The following is a 19799-nucleotide window of genomic DNA, read 5'->3' on the forward strand; positions in this document are numbered from 1 at the left end:
TCTTATTATAATTTGTTCTAATAATATTTGGTTTCCGTAATAAGAGTGATATTTGTAGTACTCAACATTTACTGATTAAAACTGGGTATGGTACTAATATTTACGTTTTATTGTAGAGTTTGCTAACACGTAGCATAATATTTTGGTGTGCGAGACCTGAAACTAACGTCCCACAGTCAAAATACAAAACCCAGTTGCTTCCTTCTAAATACGGGGCTACTAGCCTACGTTTTACTGCCGAGGTTTTTCTTGCAGCTTCTTTTCCCCGGCTATACAGGTTGTGAGAAGCTGCAGTAGTTTTAGGCGGATGAGACGTACGTTATGTAAAAATTGACGATTCAAAGTGTAACTATGTTACCTACTGGATAAAGATATTTTTGAATTTGAACACGGGGCTACTGGCTAGTGTCCAAATAAATAAAAAAAAAGTGTGGACCAGTCTTGTTGATTTTACCGCCCTAGGGGCGCCAGTAGTAATTTTCAACTACCTTACTAATTGTCAGTTGGACTCGGATTGGATGTAGAAAACCAACACAAAAACGCCCTTACGAGGTATTTTACCTCTGATCAACTACTTACTACCTTAGTAGTACCATACCCCGAACACTTCATACAAAACACCTCGTTTTACACAGACACTACACATTGACGTCATACGTACACGCGCATCTGTATCTGTGACGTCGGACGCCATACGATTGACGACTAAAGTATGACCGAGGGGGTGAGGTAAACCTAGCTCAGCCGCTGGTGGGGAGCGGAGAGTTGCCGTTCTATACGTAGTATTATTCCTTATTCTCTGGTAGTTGGTAGATCAATGCATTTTACTCTTTAACTACAGCTAACTATATCATTTGCGCTCTAGCATAGTGCGTATAATAACAGGACAGAAATATGCACTGACAAATTATCATCATCTCCCTAGCATTATCCCGTTTTTCACAGGGTCCGCTTACCTGACCTGAAGTTTTGACAGGTCCGGTTTTTTACAGAAGCGACTGCCTGTCTGACCTTCCAACCCGCGAAGCGAAAACCAGCCTAATAAAGGTTAGGTCACATGCCTCCGAAAATGCATTTCTCGGGAATGTGGGTTTCCTCACGATGTTTTCCTTCAACGCTGCGCAAGTGATAATCATTTACGATCCAAACTATTAAAAAAAAGGTCTGGCAAATGTTTTGGCCAATAGTGACATAGACATGGGGTTTGGCGTGTGGCCAAAATCCTACATCCATTTAATTAAGATTCTGAGCATATTCGATACTTAGGTCTTTCTGCGCCATGCTAAAGCGCAATATAGTTACCTCATGAAGCTGAGGGTATTTTTGGCCCCATCAGCATCATACCACAAAGTATACAAGTAACTAGTATTTATTTGGCGTAGCTAGGGATATTATCTAGGGACGGGGGATGTGGGAGCAACCGTCCTAAAAGTATTTGGGTGAATCTCAAAATTTCAAGTTTGGTGGCGAAATTTCATACTATGTTTTCGTGAAAAATTGGGTTCCCACATGAAAAGGATCCTCGGTTTCGACATGAAAAAGGAATTTTTCAATTCCCAATTTTCCCAATTTCCCCAATTTTTCACGAAAAAAATATATGACAGTCGCCACCAAACTTGACACATTTTGAGATTCACCCATTTACAGATTTAGCGGAAAGATAATCCGCATACAACGCATGAGGTTACTTTATAATACTGTAATGTTTAAAAAAAAGTAAATATTCCTCTTTAGCTTCCATGGTTTAGTGGTCAGAGCATTGGGCTCACGATCTAGAGGTCTAGCCTCGATTCCCGAGACGATATTTATTCTTTTTTTGTTCACTTAGTGAAACTGTAATTTGTCTAGTAAGGGCATTGCAAGCTGTATCACCTCATCGTCCGAAAAAGTAAGATGATTTGGAGTTAAGCCGTTGCATTGGTCGCGGCCACTGTTCCAAACACCATCAACCAGTGGAGCAGGTGGTGGAGTATGCTCCATACCCCCATACCGTTGACCGAGGGGAAGCCTGTGCCCAGCTCTGGGAAATTATGAAGGTTATTTTTTAAAACACGAATATTCTAGAAGGGGCCAAAGTAGTGGGATCGGAGGGGGTTTAAAGGGGCCATGAGCGCCCCTGCCCCCTAGCTACGCCAATATCACGTGGTCTAGGCCGCGATGCGTCCCTCTCTCGCCTCTTCGACGACCTCGGCCACCAAGTCGGCGAGGTGCGGCGACACTCAGGCGAAGCACTCCATGTTCCCTCCCAACGCCGCCTCTCCCTCCTCCATCTTGTACATCGCGATCAGCTGTGAAAACATACGTGTGTTTAATTATCATCATCGTTATATAGATGTGTTTAATTATTTATTTACATTTCACGACTTTACAGCGCAGAAGCGCCAATGTGCCGTGAAACTTTCAATAATGATATAATTAGACATATGAAACTTAAGTGTACACAATATAAAAATATATTTAATTTTCACACATCATTCATCATCGCGCAGAACCTCAGACACTTGCGACACTCATACGTCCACTCACTCACAAATCACACTCTGGTGCTGATGCAAGGAGTGCGTTAAGCATGTGCACGGCACGGAGGAGTGGCGAGTGTGTGCGCCGACATGGCCAGCAGCGGAGGGCTGCGCGGCCGCAGGTTGTGTGTGGGCACGTCGGGGACGTACTCGTACAGTCTCACCAGCTCACGCTCATCATTATCACGCTCTTATCGGTGTAGCATTGTCCATTCCAGTCTATCAAAGGCAAATTCCTTGACATGTTTTTAATGTGCATAAATATAAGCTATTCCTTAGCTGACTTTACCCCAATTGGGGTAGTCAGAGGTACATCCATAGCAAGATGAACTAAGCCACACCTCATAAATTGAGTTACGAGAACTGGTTATGAGTGTATATTAGTCTGTCCCTTTCCTTTACGGTGGACAAGAACATGACACATAACATGAGCTCGCGACTATGTCCCAATCGGGGTAGCTAGAGGATGGTGGATAAGGAAATGACAGGATAAAATAAAATTACGAGATGTCTGCAGGAAGCAGGGCCGTTATTTATTTAAGGAAAACCAACAGTTATAAAATACAGACAGTAGACAAATATAACAGTCGAAAAGAGACATAATAGGTGGGTTAGCGATAAGGCCGCCATTTGTAATTATTTTGTTTTGGTGCAATAAAGTGTGTTTGCATGGTATTGTACGTTTGGTAGGACAGGTGGGTAGGTATAGGTTGATATCAACCTCACTGGTTTCCACTCAGAATCCTATACTAATTAATATCTTATCAGTGAGTTGTGCACAGGGAAATTAATTGAGATATTTAACTTACATTGTCAAGGTCTTTGGACAGCTCATCCAGCTGCTTATCATGGACTACCTTCAGCTTCTCCTTCTCCCGGTTATGCTTGATTGTTTGTGTCTGAAACGGGAAACAGTGAAACTACAGCATTTATGCCCCACCACGTTTTTCCACCGAGGGTTAGTGGAAAACCAACAATATAAGTGAATATTTAGAAGATATGAAGGCATGGGATTAACTGTCTTCTTCCTCTTCTATCGTGTGGGTTACCAACCTCACCTACCCTGGTGTCAGGGTTATAATTGAGCTGCCATAGGCCCCTGACATGGCTCATGTAACGACAACGTACTTACATCAGTAAGTAGTAACCGGGACCAACGGCTTAACGTGCCATCCGGCTGTAATGTCCTAACCAAATTAGGGATCACAGAGTGATTATTTGTGCATGTCCCACACCGGGATTCGAACCCGGGACCTCCGGATCGTGAGCCCAATGCTCAAGAACTGAAGCACGGAGGTCGTTAACTGTCTGGGAACTGATATCAGGAAGCCAAATTAGTAAATTGTATAACAATATCTCATGTGTTTTTTTTGAAGAACGTCTAGGGCCGTGTGCCGAGATTTTTCTTGCAGCTTCATTTCCCCCCTGGTTGTTCTGTTTAATAGTACATGTTGTTAGTGATTTTTTTCACCTAGCCATTACCCAATTTGGCTTATTCAAATTCACATTCAAAAATATCTTTATTCAGTAGGTAACATAGCTACACTTTGAATCGTCAATTTTTACATAACGAACGTCTCATCCGCCTAAAACTACTGCAGCTTCTCACAACCTGTATAGCTGGGGAAAAGAAGCTGCCAGAAAAACCTCGGCACAGGGCCCTAGACCTTCTTCATTATTCAACAAATTCTTCACATCCTACCTTTCTCTCGTCCATGAACTTCTTGGTGTTATTCTGTTTCTTCTCCCGCAGCCGGCGGTCTTTCTCCTGCTTGGTCTTCAAGGTCTTGTCGTTGGCGACCTCCTTGCTGGTCTCCACGCTGATCTTGGCTTGCCTCGCGTTCATGTCCTTCAGTTCCCTGAGGAGGAATTAACATCATAACATCTGAAGGCATTTTATTATACATAAAAATAAGCTCCCTCTCTCTCTCTATTTAAGAGCTGCGCTCTTGTCGGTGGAGTAACCGCCATTCCTCTCTTCTTCCCGCCAAAACCTTCACCTCCCGATACGACACGACCTGCACCTTCTCTTTTATTTGTTTCATAAATGTTATCCTAGGTCTACCCCTTCCTCTCTTCCCTTCAATTTTTCCTTCTATAATGTTTGTTATAAATGAATCGTCTCGTATCAGGTGGCCAATCATATTTCCTCTCCGGTTCTCTATAGTCTTCAATATGGTTCTCTTTTCTTCAACTCTTTCCAGCACTTTTTCATTTGACACCATTTCAGTCCAGCTTATACCCTCCATCCTTCGCCAACACCACATCTCAAACGCTTCCAACCTCTCTCTGTCTCTCTGTGTCATAGTCCACGTTTCACTTCCATAGAGTGCAATGCTCCAAATATATGATTTAATAAAGCGTTTCCTTATTTTTAATGATATGTTTTTGATTTTCAAAATGTATTTTTTCCTGTTAAATGCTGTTAAAGCTCCCTACTATAACCTAATTGGGATTGTCAGATGTACAGTCCAGATTAACTTGTGGCGTATGACAAGGCTGAATGATGTGTAGCCAGTGCCAAATAAATTCGACTCACGCTTGGCCATATGTCACACCGCTCGCCCCCGCACCTCACCTCTCTCTCTTGGGTGAAAGGCTTGCTAGGCGACAGGTGCACTTTTAACTCGCTCTGAGATTTTTATATAAATTACTGTGATTGTGTTGTTATGCATGCACCGACACCTTAAGACCGCTCTAATGTGTCATGAGGACACCTGGCACAAAACACTACCTGTCGTCCTGCTAGGTATGCGTGCTGCCCTCAAGGAAGATCTGCAGTGTTCAGCAGCGGAGCTCGTGTACGGAGAGCCCCTACGGTTGCCAGGTGAGCTAATTTCCCCTGCTGAACCCAATCAGGACCGCTTCGAGGACCTACAGAGCTTCGCAACTCAACTGCGTCGGAACATGGCTCGTCTGCGACCCATAGCTGCCTCGCGACACGGCCAGTAATCCATCTTTGTACCGAAGGACCTCAGCACCGCGTCTCACATTTTTTTAAGGGATGACACAGTCAGGCCTTCTCTTAGACCGCCTTACACAGGACCGTACAAGGTCGTGTCTAGGAGGGATAAAACTATCACCATCACCGTAGGTGATAAGAACGTACAGGTAAGCGTAGACCGTGTCAAACCGGCGTACATACTAGACATCCCCACCTCACCAGCCGCCCGGGTACCCATCGCGCACTCACCCGCGACTTCCGAGCCCGTTCCTGCTGCTCCGGTGATGCCTGCTGCACCAACTGCGCCCCCAGTCTCGCCTGCCCCTACTGTTCGACCTACGCCTACTGATAACAGCAAACCGCAGTACACTACGCGGTCCGGTCGTAGCGTAACATTTAAGGACCGTTTGGATTTGTAGCTGTCCTACTGTCGTCCTCCCATATGCTCACACATTGCATTTACCTTTTCAGTTATACATACCTTTGTTTTGTTGTACTTATAATACATTTTTACATTTACCTATACTTACTAAACAATTCATTCTTTTATTGATGTTTGTTTTATATTAGGTGTACCTAGCAATGCATATGTTTCTTTTTATTATCACAAACTAGTTGTTATTGTTTTTTATTTTTTAATGTTGCCCGCAGTATGTAACAACATTAATGTTACTTGTCATACTTGTACAAAGTACCTTTGTGTTTCTTTTCTTAATACTTAGTTATAAGTTATGCTTATTAATAAGTTACAAATTAGTTAAGATTGTTAGCTGTTTGTATAAGAGTTTAATTTGTTTCTTTGGATACTTCCAAAGCATTATTTAAAAGTTTATTCAAAAGTTTATTCAATTGTGTTGTATAGTGGTTACTTTTCAGCATTTAACTTTTTTTTTGAAATGTTGCATTATATACCTAAGCGTTTCTTTTTATTACAAGAATGTATAATTGTTTCCTTCGGGGTTGCATTGTAATATAATAATGTCATTGTTTCTTTCGGGTTGGGCTATTTTTCTGCCTTGGGGGGTGGTGTGGCGTATGACAAGGCTGAATGATGTGTAGCCAGTGCCAAATAAATTCGACTCACGCTTGGCCATATGTCACACCGCTCGCCCCCGCACCTCACCTCTCTCTCTTGGGTGAAAGGCTTGCTAGGCGACAGGTGCACTTTTAACTCGCTCTGAGATTTTTATATAAATTACTGTGATTGTGTTGTTATTCTGTCCTATCCGGTATGTTGATGAACAATAGAGGATACCCATCATAGTTCGGAGTTTTATTTATAAAAGGAGGCCCATCTCCTCCTCAAACTTAATTTCAGATCTTCAGAATTTCTTAGATGTTTTCTTTTTCTGTTATTATTTTTCTTTTCTCATATTTTTATTATTATGTACGACATTTTTAATGAGCTTTACATTATCTAGCCTTAATTAGGTAAATTGTTGCCTGGATCTTACTCAACGTGCCCTCCGAAGCACGGATCATCGAACAGGTTTTATCGAACCTATTTCAAGCCTCATCCAATGGTTCTGAAACGGGCAGTCCAGTCTGTCAGCGATTGTTTTCAGAATTCCATTGCTGCTGCCCCTCACTCTACTAAGTAAGGACGTCTGCCTTTTACGCATGATGGTAAGTTACACTCACTTATACTTATATACTCACTTGTCATGCTTGACCTCGAGCTGCTTCATCTGCGCCAGCTGCGTGGTCTCCATGAGTTTCCGCAGCAGGTCCCGCTGCTCGTGCAGCCGCTCCCGCGCCGCCGCCCACGCCTCGGAGCGGTGCCGCGTGGCCAGCTCCGACCACGCCGCCGACTGCTCGCTAACCAGCTTGCGGAACGCCGGGTCGTTGCGGAGCTGGTCTTTGCTGGAAACCGGGTAATTTAATCTTAATGAAAATAAATCCAATCCATAAACTTCTTTCACCCTAAGGTTGCCTGGCAGAAATCGCTGTTTAGCAATAAGGCCGCCTATTGTGCTTATTTTTATTCGTATGTTTATGTCCTTTGTATATGTTGTGCAATAAAGTATTATTGATTGATTGATTGATAAATCCATTTCCTGACTGTATTTCTTGTCAGGGGACTAGAGTGTTCTAGAGGTCTATGGTGTAGGTACATTTTATTTCATGACTATTCAAAATGATTGCTCAATACTATGTGACACAAAATGAAACAAAACAAAATAAGTAATAAAAAAATCTTAAAACTAGTACTATACAGACTATCTCTACTCTATCAGGTAATCTATTACCTTTTTCCTTTAACGATCTTTTCAAGTGAAGAACAGTGCTGTTTCTGCAGCGTGGTTTTTTCCTTGGCTTGTCTCTTGTTCATGGCGTCGACGTCTTTCTGTTGCTTGCGGGTCACCTTCAGGAAGCCCTTCTCCTGGCGGAGAGACTCCACTGTAATCGGCTCGAAGACTAACGGCTCTAGAACACAGATTTATCAAAGAAATAAATGTAAGCTCACGAAAATATTCCCAAAATGGGGTAAGGTGAACCCTTGCCCGGATACGGGTGAAGACCTCAACGGTTGCAAAGGCGGAGATTGACCAGCGTGGCGGTAACTGGTTTCCCACGAGCGGCCTGACTCCTAATTTGAGCCTTTGGTCTTTGTTCCATACAATACCATTAACCCGGCCCCAGGGGGGACAGAGTCATCTTCTCTGCCCTCCACTGGGGCAATTCCTGTTCGACGCGTCCTTGCTGGTGGGCGCCTCTTACTTCAGTAGGCCGAAGTGAGATGGTGGCTGAGTTCGAATAGGGACGCAGCCCTACGGGGTGTAACGTAGAACCCTTGCCCAGGGATACGGGTGAAGACCTCAACGGTTGCAGAGGTGGAGATGGGAGCCATCGGTACGGCAATGCAGGACGGAAGGGGCGAGTCACAGGGACTGTAACCTGGAACCTGACAGAGGGCCGCAGTAGCTGTCAGTACTATTCAGAGGTGGAGTCCTAGTACGGCTTTGAAGTACTTCTACTCTGGACGCCATCACACTTGCGTCGAGCAGCGTAACGGAGTATATACCCCCTCCATTGATTGAAGATTTTTTTGTAATATGAAGGGACCTTTGTATGATGGGAAATAATAAAAAAAACTATTTATCTTACCGGCACCAGTGAAGTATTGACTCCTATCTTACCTGTAACAGCCTTGCGATCTTTCAACCCGAGCATTTCTAACGTTATTTGGACCAGACACCGATTATATCTGCATTACGTATGATACATAATATACAATAACTAAATATGTAGTACAACTCGCTTGACGGTGGTGCAAGTTATAAGAGTATATTTACATACATCATTTAAATTTAAATAATTTAAAAAATAAATAGCTAAGGACATGGTATAACAAAACCAGGTATGCTCAAAAGTGACAGCTAACATTTCAAGGTTAGCCCAGTTGACGTCATCCCACCCTGAGTTGCCATTTTATAAAAAAAAAATTACCCACGACCAATGTATTTTATTTCGCGATCCAATTTTGAACTTTTAGTCAAAGATTACTTACAGTTTTAATGATTTTTATATACGTGACAAGTAATAGTAAATAAATATATTAGTCAGAAATTCACTTAATTTTCAATAATAATATTTACGACCTTGGAATGTTGGAGATACCAATTTAATGGTAACTCAGTGGTTACACTTACATCATCAAACGACTGGCGATGACGGCTTGTCATAGGATTGGCATACCTGATTTTGTTATATACCATGGCTAAGGTGTCATCTTTACGATAAGTTGAAATCTACATGTAAGTAACTATAGACTCATCAGTCTAATTAATTCTAGATAAATAATAACTATTATGTTGGGAATTGTTTAAGGTTTGCTGAAACGGGAATTGAATTATTTTATTGTGTTATGCATTTAGTGTGTGGCAGTTTGTATTCACTGTTTTCGTTTGTTTTACTGATATATTGTTATTATTTTTTTTTGTATAATTTTCGACACAAAGTAAAAATTGTTCAGAAATAAATAAACTTGAAACTTGATAGATGACGCTGGCGTCAGCTGCCGCTAGCTGGTCAATCGCCCGTGTAAAATACCGTTTAAGTTGCTACGCTCAGCTTGATCGAACCCTCCGAAGCGCCGATCATCTTAGGTATTTTCGAACTACTGACGAGCTCAACACTCAATGACTGGACCACAGAGGCCGCTTGTCACTTGGACCGCGAGTAAAAGAGGAAGACGGTCCAAAAATACCGACACCGATCATACGGATGTTACCGCGCGTGGACTGTTTATGTTTGTCGGTCGCGATATGATTTCACACGCTATTCCCAGTCTTGGGTACATTCGAAAGGTGTGACACGATTCTTGAAGGTTGGTAGACCTACAAGGGCGTACATTGACCAAACTGGGTATGTTCTAAAAACAAAAAAAATACGGTCTACTCTGAACTGGCGTGCGAATATGAAACGATTGATAAATACGGACGCAAGAGAATAATCAGGATCACAGAATATAAAAAGAGGTTGGAAAGGCCCTAACGCGCATTTTGTATGAGAACCGCTGTCGCCGGTTTAACCGCACTCTCTTTTACCACTACTCCTGCAAACAGATAACTACGATAGCTCTACTGCTTCTCAAATTCCATTATTACTTTTCGTAAGATACTGCATACAAAAGTATTTTTTTGATAAATAGCCGATGGTACTAAGGTTTTTAGCGTTCCTGTGATAAGGAGGGATCGATTGATTTTTTGACCTGCAGATTATAATGCACAAGACAACCTTTAATATACTATCGCGGAGTTCCGTGGGTCGTAAAGTTTGCGGACAATTGGAATGCAAAGTTGAAGTACAAACTATTTGCTCATACTTGGCCCTTCCAGCCTCTTTCTTTTGTTCTGTGGTCAGGATCGAAGCAAATGGAATTCCATATGCAATCTCCGCTTAATCCAGTGGGAAATAGGCGTGAGTTTATGTATGTACCTATGTGTGGGATGGTTCTGAAAGATTGTGGTGATAGTTAAGTTGAAAGAACGCGTAACGTGTAATAGAAATATCTCGTTCTTACGTGTAAGTGCGAGAGAGACAGTCCGCGCTCGCTCTCCCTTACTCCTTAACGGTCATTTAGACTAAAGTAAAACCCAGAGGGGGTGAGGTAAAGGTCCAGGGCGGGGAGTTACCAAACTACTATATTATCATTATCACCCACCGCTCTACAAACTGCGACAAACTTATGTCGTAAGTAGTACAGTCATGTACCCACTTTAGAACCCTGTCGCACTATCATATTTGACATTTAATATTAAAGATTGTTGAAGTTAAGCAACTTTCGCAAAGGCCGGTCATAGGATGGGTGACCACAAAAAAAAAGTTTTCATCTCGAGCTCCTCCGCGCTTCGGAAGGCACGTTAAGTCGTTGGCCCCGGCTGCATTAGCAGTCGTTGATAACCACCAATCCGCACTGGGCCCGCGTGGTGGTTTAAGGCCCGATCTCCCTATCCATCCATAGGGAAGGCCCGTGCCCAAGCAGTGGGGACGTTAATGGGCTGGTGATGATGATGATGAGACGTATGATTCAATTTGTCAAAAAAGTTAATATTACACGGCTTCAAAGTGTACGTATTACATATTAGTATTCATGACCGTACCTACTATTGTATGACATTAAATAAACATAAACAGAATGAACCAGTACCTTCCTTCTTTTCCTCAATGGTGACCTTCTTCTCGGCGCCTCCCGTCTCCTCGATGCCCAGCTGCTTCATGTTATCAGTTCGCTCCTTCGCCGCGCCCATGAACGCGCGCGGGTCGGACAGCGCTGCCATGAAATCTGCGAAATTGAGAAATATTTAAGTATAAGCTCATGACTGTACTCCCAGGGGGCAGTTGAGTGAGGCGGTTGGGGGGCCTTCGCATGATCCATTAACTTATTTGCACTTTAGTATGGTGCGTAAAGTTGACTGCGCACCTAGACGCACCGCAGGAGTCACACGCGCCGAAGTCATCGCATTTTGCAGCAAAATGCGGGTCGTGCGGCGCGGATTCAACTCTCGTCCCCAGGACCCTCCGTGGTCAAGTGGTTGAGCGTTGAGCTCACGGTCCGGAGGTCCTGGATTCGATTCCCGGTGGGGACATATCACAAAAATTACTTTGTGGTCCCTACTTTGGTTAGGACATTACAGACTGATCATCTGATTGTCCGAAAGTAAGATGATCCGTGCTTCGGAAGGCACGTTAAGCCGTTGGTTCCGGTTACTTCATACTGAGTAAATAAGAACTCGTGAGCCATGTCAGGGACCTTTGACGCCTCAATACTAACCCTGACACCAGGGTTGATGAGGTTGGTACTCCGCCTCACAACCCACACGATAGAAGAAGACGTATAGACACGATAAAAATAGTTTACGAATTCCAGGGGGGTTAAAATGACCACATCGAAGCAACTGGAATTGGCCATTACAGCCGCTAGTTTAAAAGGGGCAGTGGCAACGGCCGAATGTAAACGCCCCACCTTCAAAGCCATCGGGGACGTAGATCTTGAGCTCGATGTTGCAGAACAGCATGGGCAGCGACATGGGGAAGTTGGCTTCTGTTCTCAGCGCGATGTGCCGGTACCCCGCCTGCAGCCCGTCTAGAGGCAGGATCCTCTGCCCGAGGAGCTTCCCGTTCTCGTCGTATACGCCGAAACGGAGCACCGCCAGGTCTGGCAGCACCACCTGCGCATAGAATAAGGAATAACACTACGTATAGAACGGCAACGCTCCGCTCCCCACCAGCGGCTGAGCTAGGTTTACCTCACCCCCTTCGGTGTTACTTTAGTCTTAAACCGTATGCGCGTCAGACGTCACACATACAAATGCGCGTGCACGATAACGTCAATGTGTAGTGTCTGTGTAAAACGAGGTTTTTGTATGAAGTATCCGGTGTGTGACCCGGGTCTGGCGCGAGATTTTGCATGATTTTGCAAACAAGATTCCGCGCGTCGACCCACTTAATTAGGTCATAACACAATTATGCACAAATTCCAACCACGTATAACTATCACCTAATGTGTTTTTAAAATAAAGGCACTTTGCGTCATAATGTGACCAGAAACAATTAAATAAAACTTCCACCCTACTCTAAGATGTTATCTCAAATATTCCTCGAAAACCATAATAAAGTAAGCAAGTACCTTTCTGAACAAGAACGGTTCTTCATTGTATACAGGGTTCAGTCCGTTGGAAGGCACCATGCGTGTACGGAACTCTTTGCGGATGGTGTCAGATGGCAGGCCATACATGTCCACCTCGACATACGTGCCGATCTTCTTGTCTGACAAGAACTGACCGGCGATCACCTGCGAATGGTCAATTTGGTTTATTTTGGGTAGCTTGTCTGTCGGTTTTTTATAGGATACACTTCAGTGAGTAAGCGCGGGAACTTCACGAGTTAATTCCACACACTCAATTTCATCTACGGAAAACTAGATGTCGGCAGGCATTTCATCCTTATGTTGTGGATTGTGGATATACCACCAATCCGCACTAAATGTTTTTTTTGTTTTAAATTAATTTATTATTTTCAATTGGATGATGGAAAATTCCACTTGATATCAACTCAGAATCATGGTTTGAACCATTCCTCAAAGTTTTCGTTACGATGTCACTAGCAAAAGCAAATACCATTTAAGGCAAATAAATAAGGAATGTGGAGGAAGCAAGAGAAGTGTGTCAGGATCGAAGCAAATGGAATTCTATAGTCTCTGGTTACCCCGGTGGGAAAAAGGCGTCAGTTTATGTATGTATGTATCTAAGGCGTAAAATCGTGGATAGCTCTTATATTATTATTTGTGAATCAAGAGGGCTCGAACTAATCCAGCCCGAATGGCCACTGCGACCTAGTCAAGATCTATTGTGGCCAAGACCCTACATATATGTATATATTTAAAACTCCTCCTCTAAACCGATCCGTTCGATTAGATCGAGCGTTTATTTGGGAGGAAGCTCCATGACCTCCTGGGGATCCATTAAGTGGCCCCCCAGGGTTGGGTAGGTCCCATTTGTTCCATAGAACATGACGCCATCGGACAAAATGAGACTTTTTAGTTTTATTTGTTCTACAGGACATCTAATACATGTTCCATAGAACAAGTTTAGAGACTCTTTAAAAGATAAGACTCTTTAATGATTATCAAACTGGTCACTCGAAAGGAAGGTACTCGAAAGTAATGAAATGACCTGAAATGACAATGATTATTTTTTGAATACCAAAGTCAAATATTGACACCTTTCTGCAGGTACATAGGATTTGGCATGAAGATTGATATTCAACCAAGAGATTAGGAACATGGAACAATTTTGGAAAAGACAATTCCCATTTTGTTCTATGACGTCACTAATAAAAAAAAGTCGGGGCAAATGCTTGTATATAGTTCCATAGAACATAATGGGAAAACGTCTCATTTTGTCCGATGACGTCATGTTCTATGGAACAAATGGGACCTATCCCCAGAGTTCGGCTGCTACTGTGTATAAGAGCCTCACAGCTGGATAGGTCTTACCTGTACAGAACACTGGGCAGCGATAACGCCGTCCACGGGAGCATCAGCAAAAGGATCAAAACTCCGATCAGCGCGGCGCATGAAGTCCGGCTTGAGCAGGTAACCACAGTTGCCGTTGTACTCGAACTTGCCCTGGTTGAGCTGCATGGGCAGGTCCGATGTTTGGAAGTTCAGTGACACCATCTGGCAGCCAGCGTTCCAGAATACCTGTGGAGAATCAGCGTCTGCAGTTAGCGAACGATTCATATGTCTGTAGTAGAATGGAATTCTTTTCCTGCGTCATTGTTTCCCAATACATATAATTTCGGGATTTTCAAGGCAAGCGTAGGCACTATTTGAGTTTGCGTGCTCCACCTTGGACCACTGTCGTGTTTACCAAAATTTACAAGTGTTCACAAGCTAGAAGTTACTCAAAAGTTACGTTTATTAAGGCACACATCGCTGCTTTTGACTGTCCTGGGGGGTAAAAATGGCCACATCGAAGCAATTGATCTAAGAAAGCAATATTGCAATTTGGCATTTGCGCATATAAAAGTAAGTGCGCAATGCAAACGACTTTCAAATAGCAATATTGCTTTCTTAGATGAATTGCTTCGATTTTGTCATTTTAACCCCCCTGATCGTCCGAAAGTAAGATGATTAGTGTTTCGGAAGCACGTCTGATTACTACTTTCTGATTTCTGAGTCATTAGGTACATGAGCCATGTCAGGGGCCTTTGACGGCTCAATAACAACGCCGACACCGGAGTTGATAAGGTGTAATCCACCTTGAACTCACACGATAGAACTGGAGGATTGAATGTCATTATCGAGGGCAATACCGAAGGTAAAACAGGAAGAATTTTATGGACAAAAAACGTAAGATACTGACTGAATGTGGACAGCATAGATTAACTAATTCGCATGACTGAAGACAGGACGACCTCCAGGATGGAAATGGCTCTTGAAGAAGATGTTATGTGAGTGCGTGTGCACCGAGAGATCACCTCGCAAATTCGTGAATGGAATATTGTAGGTTTTAGTAGGAGTTGTAAAACAAATGTAGAACTGTATTCTGAAATTTGTAGTGAAATAATTAAAAAGATACAGCCTGACATGTGTGATCTCTCAGTTCTCACACAGCACCTTCTACATCTGGGAAAGTAGTGAGTTTATACAAGATCTTCCCTTATGGGTATTTAGTAGTACATTTCCCATGATGAATCCACTATAAAAACTGTCAGAAAACGTCGTCTACATTAAAATACAATGGTTTTCCACTGATCTCTACAACTCCTACTAAAACCTAATTTGCGAGGTGATCTCTCAGGGGTGCGTTACCTGAGGCATGTAGTTAGAGGAGTCAGCTCTCGTGCCCTTGGGGTAGATACGCGACATCTGTCTCTTGTTGTAGTTCACGAAGTCGATGGCCTGTGACTTGAGGTAGCTCATGCCGGTGGTCTCAGCGAACGACGACATGTTGTGGTAGATGTTGCGCTCTGGAAACATGAGATAATTACAGTGAGTATAAATAATAATAAATAATAGTCACCGACATAGCTCGGAGAATTGCAAAGCTGAAGTGGCAGTGGGCAGGACACATAGCGAGGAGAACCGATGGCCGCTGGGGCGGAAGGGTTCTGGAATGGCGTCCACGTGTCGTACGACGCTCAGTGGGTAGGCCCGCTACAAGGTGGACCGACGATCTGGTGAAGGTCGCGGGAAGCCGCTGGATGCGGGCAGCGCAGGACCGATCGTCGTGGAGATCTTTGGGGGAGGCCTATGCCCAGCAGTGGGCGTCGTACGGCTGATGATGATGATGTTGATGAAATAATAAAATAATAAAAATATTTATTTCCTTCACAACATAACATGATACAAAGTGTACATATACATCTTAGACAATATGATTAACCATAACGATCATGTGTAAAGGCTGGAACCTAAACTAGGATACCCTGTATTATAGGATTCCAGGCCTCAACCTCCAGATTAGCAGTCTTAATGGGTAGCCATAATTACAACTTAGAAAGAAACAAACGACTACAAAAATAAAAGAAATAAGGATAAAAATTAAAAAACTAATCAATCAATAGGGAATTATGTAGAAGTTAACTATTTGTGACAAAATATGTGATGGTGTGATTTGGTGTGCATGGTGTGTAAATGAAAGTAATATGTGTGTGTGTGTGTGTGTGTGTAAAAATGGGTGACCATAAAATGGGAGTTAAAAGTCCATTTTAAGATTCCGAGATTTAGACAAATCAAAGTCTTATGAGATATAAGAAACAAAAACCTGAATCATCGTTACCTGGAAGACAACCAGGGGTACACGATGGTGGTAGAGCTAACTCTCTAAGTACCATTTTTTTGACGTGACTTATTGTAGATTTGCCGGAAATTGCATTAGTTACTTGGCTGGACAAATGGGGAGCGCTAAGGGCTCTTAGGCCTGAGGTTGCCCAGTTGAACCAGAAAAAACTAATTGACCCTAGTACTCCAGCTTAATTGGCCGGGCGGTCGCAGCGGAGTAGAGTGGTGGATTATGCTCCAGACCCTTCTGGTTACTTGGTGGGAGACGGGAGGCCTGTGCCCAGCAGTGGGACGTATATATTCGATGTTTATGTTAGTTATGTTAGGTAGGCCGATAAGCGCTGAAGGAGGGAACTCTTCAACCACGCCGGCGGGGTCGCCATCGGGGTTTTGAAGCCTAACGTCGCGAATACTTGGGTTAAAAAGGCCACATTGAAGCAATTCACCTAAACAAGCAATAATGCTGTTTAACATTGCGCACTTACTTCTATATGCGCAAATGTCAAATTGTGTCATGAACACTCACTCTCAGCCTCCTCGAAGCTCTGGAACTTGATGGGCTGCGCGTAGTTGACCATGGAGGACAGCCAGGGGTGCACGTTGGTGGTGGAGCCCGTGTATGCCACTGGTGGAGGCGCGTCATCGCTCGCTGCCGCTGCTTCTGCCACTATCTCCTCTGGCTGTACGATGATTAAAAAAAATCAGGTAACTTACCCCAAAGACCTTAGTAACAATTTCAACCGACGTAAGTACTATGGATATTTTCTAAGGACTTCTCCAATTTGAGAGTGAATAAAGATACCTTTTTATCTGGCACTGCGCAGGCCGAAGCATCTTCCTTGACCTCGTCCTCGATGACGAACTGGCCTTGCCTGAACAGCTCCAACTCCTGCTTCTCTACTTCAGGCTTGAGCCGCTTGTTCTTGATCAGGATCTTCCGTTTGAGGGCCGACGGGGGAGGCAGAGGCACTCCTGGCTCCAACTGCAAGGGAAATAAATAAATTAAATGAGTTAAGTCTTCTATCGTTGTGTGAGGTGGATTACCAACCTCATCAACCATAGTGTCAGGGTTATTATTGACATGGCTCATGTGACGACTACTTACTTACTGATGAAGTAAGTAGTAACCGGGACCAACAGCTTAATGTACCTTCCGAAGCACGGATCATCTTACTTTCGGACAATAAGGCGATCGGTCTGTAATGTCCTAACCAAACTAGGGATCACAAAGTGATTTTTCTGGTACGTCCCCCCACCCGGATTCCAACCCGGGACCTCCGGATTGGGAGCCCAACGCTCAACCACTGGACCACAGAGGCCGTTATATGAGTTTAGTGATAGTGTCATAAAGTGGTTTCGAGAATGGCCTCACCGGGAATCGAACGCGGATCTCCCAATCCATACATAATTATATGATTTTAATTGTGACTTATAATACGACCTTCGAATAGTACGATTATTTGACCATATTTATTGATGACGTCACAACTAGCCTATTCCAAATTCCATAGAAAAAAATGGATTTGACGTTTCGTATAAAGTATCTCAATTGACGTGTTTTCAAATTTCGAACATTCGAAAATAATATTCAGCCTTAAATAGAAAAAAGTTGAAGTACATTCGAACTTTTGAACATTTTAAAACAAAACACATTCGCTTTCCAATATGGCGACGCGATAAAACATTTAAATTAAGAAAGTTACTTAGTACATGCTGCTGATACAGTGATGCAATATGCAGCCTCCTCTCTGGACAGAGTTCCAAGGGCAAGACGACCTTGTTTCTTAACTTAGTTCGATCGCTTATTCACAAGTTCCCAAGGTATCTTTCAATCTGTTAATTAATTCAGAGGTATACAGTCCCCGGAGGGATTTGGGCGACCTTCAGAATGCTAAGCACATTGATCACTTGCCCATGGCTTGATTAAAAGATTGTTTTTAGGAATCTGTGCCTTATAGAAACGCTCTCGATTTCAAGTAGGTAATTCTACGGCTTTCCTTTCAAGCAGAAAATGCCGGTTCGATCTCTGGTACCTTGACTTGAATAACATAACAAAAGTTCACGACTATATCTTACTCGAGGTAGTTAGAGGTACATCCATCATAAGAATGACTGACTACCCACACCTCACCGAACTTTTTCTTAGACCCAAAATAGGTGGTGAGCCGTATCGCCGTCTATAAAGGTCGAGCCAACTGTGAAAACGTGACTTGCAACAATCAGTTATTTATTTATTTTTAATCTCCATACAATTTGTAATGTCCAATAATAAACACAGTTAGCTATCCACGATTCAGCTGATATGGGTCACCACATAAGCCCCCGCGGCACAGCAACCGATTATGTCGATCTTCTATCGTCTATCGTATGGGTTGTGAGGTGAATTACCAACCTTATCAGCCCTGGTGTCAGGGTTACTATTGAGGCGCCAAAGAAAAGCCATGTCAGGGGCCACATGGCTCATGTAACGACTACTTATATCAGTAAGGTAGTAACCGGGACCAACGGCTTAACGTGCCTTCCGAAGCACGGATCATCTTACTTTTTGGACAATCCGGTGATCAGCCTGTAATGTCCTAACCAAACTAGGATCACAAAGTTATTTGAGTAGATACCATTCGCTGCGTAATATTGGTCGAAGTCCTCTACATAATTCGCGCCGTGCGCGGCATGGTTCCCGTGCCTCGGGGGCAGGTAAAGTTCGTTCAAACCCTCGCTTAAAGTTTGTTCAAGCCGGGGGAACTAGCAACTGAGTTCTTTAAAGTGCTGAATAAGTAAAATTAAGAGCTACGTATGGTAGTTTGCGCTTTGTTGTGTTTTGTATAACATTTGTTGTTGTTAAGAGCTCCAAGTAAAATAAATAAAGGTACGGAATGTCGGGAACTCACTTAAGTAAGTACCTGTGAGTGGTACGGTACAACATTTTAATTATTGTGGAATTTGTACAGACTTGTTTACCCTTTGTGGGTACTTATAAAACTTTGTACAGAGGACTTATTTAGACTTTCTCTTGACACCCGAATTACATAAAAACTTATTTACAATCACGAGATTATCAACGAGGGAGACACAAGATGGCGTTGTACAGCTTTAAAACGTGATAATTACCTATTCTCTCATTGCCCGGGTACATAATTATTCCAAAATACAAGTAATGGTATAAGGATATATAAAAATAATTGTTGTTTGATATTTGGATTTGGAATTATGTTGCTACTTATATTGCTTCTCTTTATTTTAATTAGAATAATAATAGGTGGAAGATTTATTTACTAGTTTTACCTATATTAATAACTTTCTTTTTTATTCTAACCTTAAGTATTTACGTATACATCTTTGCGATAATATTTGTCTATGTACACTCTAATTCTATTAAAGTAATTTGGTATTATATTATAATGTATGTACACCATTAACACATGTTTATGGTGCGTCACCCAACAGGGTCCACATAATATCAGCGTCATGGTTCACGCCGCGACTTGTGATGAGTGAGGCCCTGAGGCCCTTTTATCTCAGGGCGTCCACCACCACCTTATGATCA

At 42.9% G+C, this 19799-nt stretch overlaps 1 protein-coding gene across 2 annotated transcripts in view; it reads right to left on the bottom strand.

The window, feature by feature from the left end:
• Window positions 1-1587: 1587 nt before the first annotated feature.
• LOC126373075 (1-phosphatidylinositol 4,5-bisphosphate phosphodiesterase) overlaps window positions 1588-19799 on the bottom strand; it is a 96567-nt gene continuing 78355 nt past the window's right edge. Inside the window, exons 11-22 of one of the 2 annotated variants that reach the window (XM_050019054.1) lie at window positions 17058-17237; window positions 16782-16935; window positions 15284-15441; window positions 13964-14170; window positions 12596-12760; window positions 11933-12137; window positions 11117-11251; window positions 7713-7890; window positions 7123-7326; window positions 4222-4378; window positions 3329-3418; window positions 1588-2288 (exon numbers count right to left, since the gene is read on the bottom strand). In XM_050019054.1, coding sequence (XP_049875011.1) covers window positions 2220-2288; window positions 3329-3418; window positions 4222-4378; window positions 7123-7326; window positions 7713-7890; window positions 11117-11251; window positions 11933-12137; window positions 12596-12760; window positions 13964-14170; window positions 15284-15441; window positions 16782-16935; window positions 17058-17237 — 1902 coding nt within the window. In that variant the 3' untranslated portion in view covers window positions 1588-2219. The remainder of the gene's footprint in view (window positions 2289-3328; window positions 3419-4221; window positions 4379-7122; window positions 7327-7712; window positions 7891-11116; window positions 11252-11932; window positions 12138-12595; window positions 12761-13963; window positions 14171-15283; window positions 15442-16781; window positions 16936-17057; window positions 17238-19799) is intronic. The other variant, XM_050019055.1, reaches the window with a different exon arrangement.

This window comes from Pectinophora gossypiella, chromosome 15 (genome assembly GCF_024362695.1).
Source record: "Pectinophora gossypiella chromosome 15, ilPecGoss1.1, whole genome shotgun sequence".
NCBI lineage: Eukaryota > Metazoa > Arthropoda > Insecta > Lepidoptera > Gelechiidae > Pectinophora > Pectinophora gossypiella.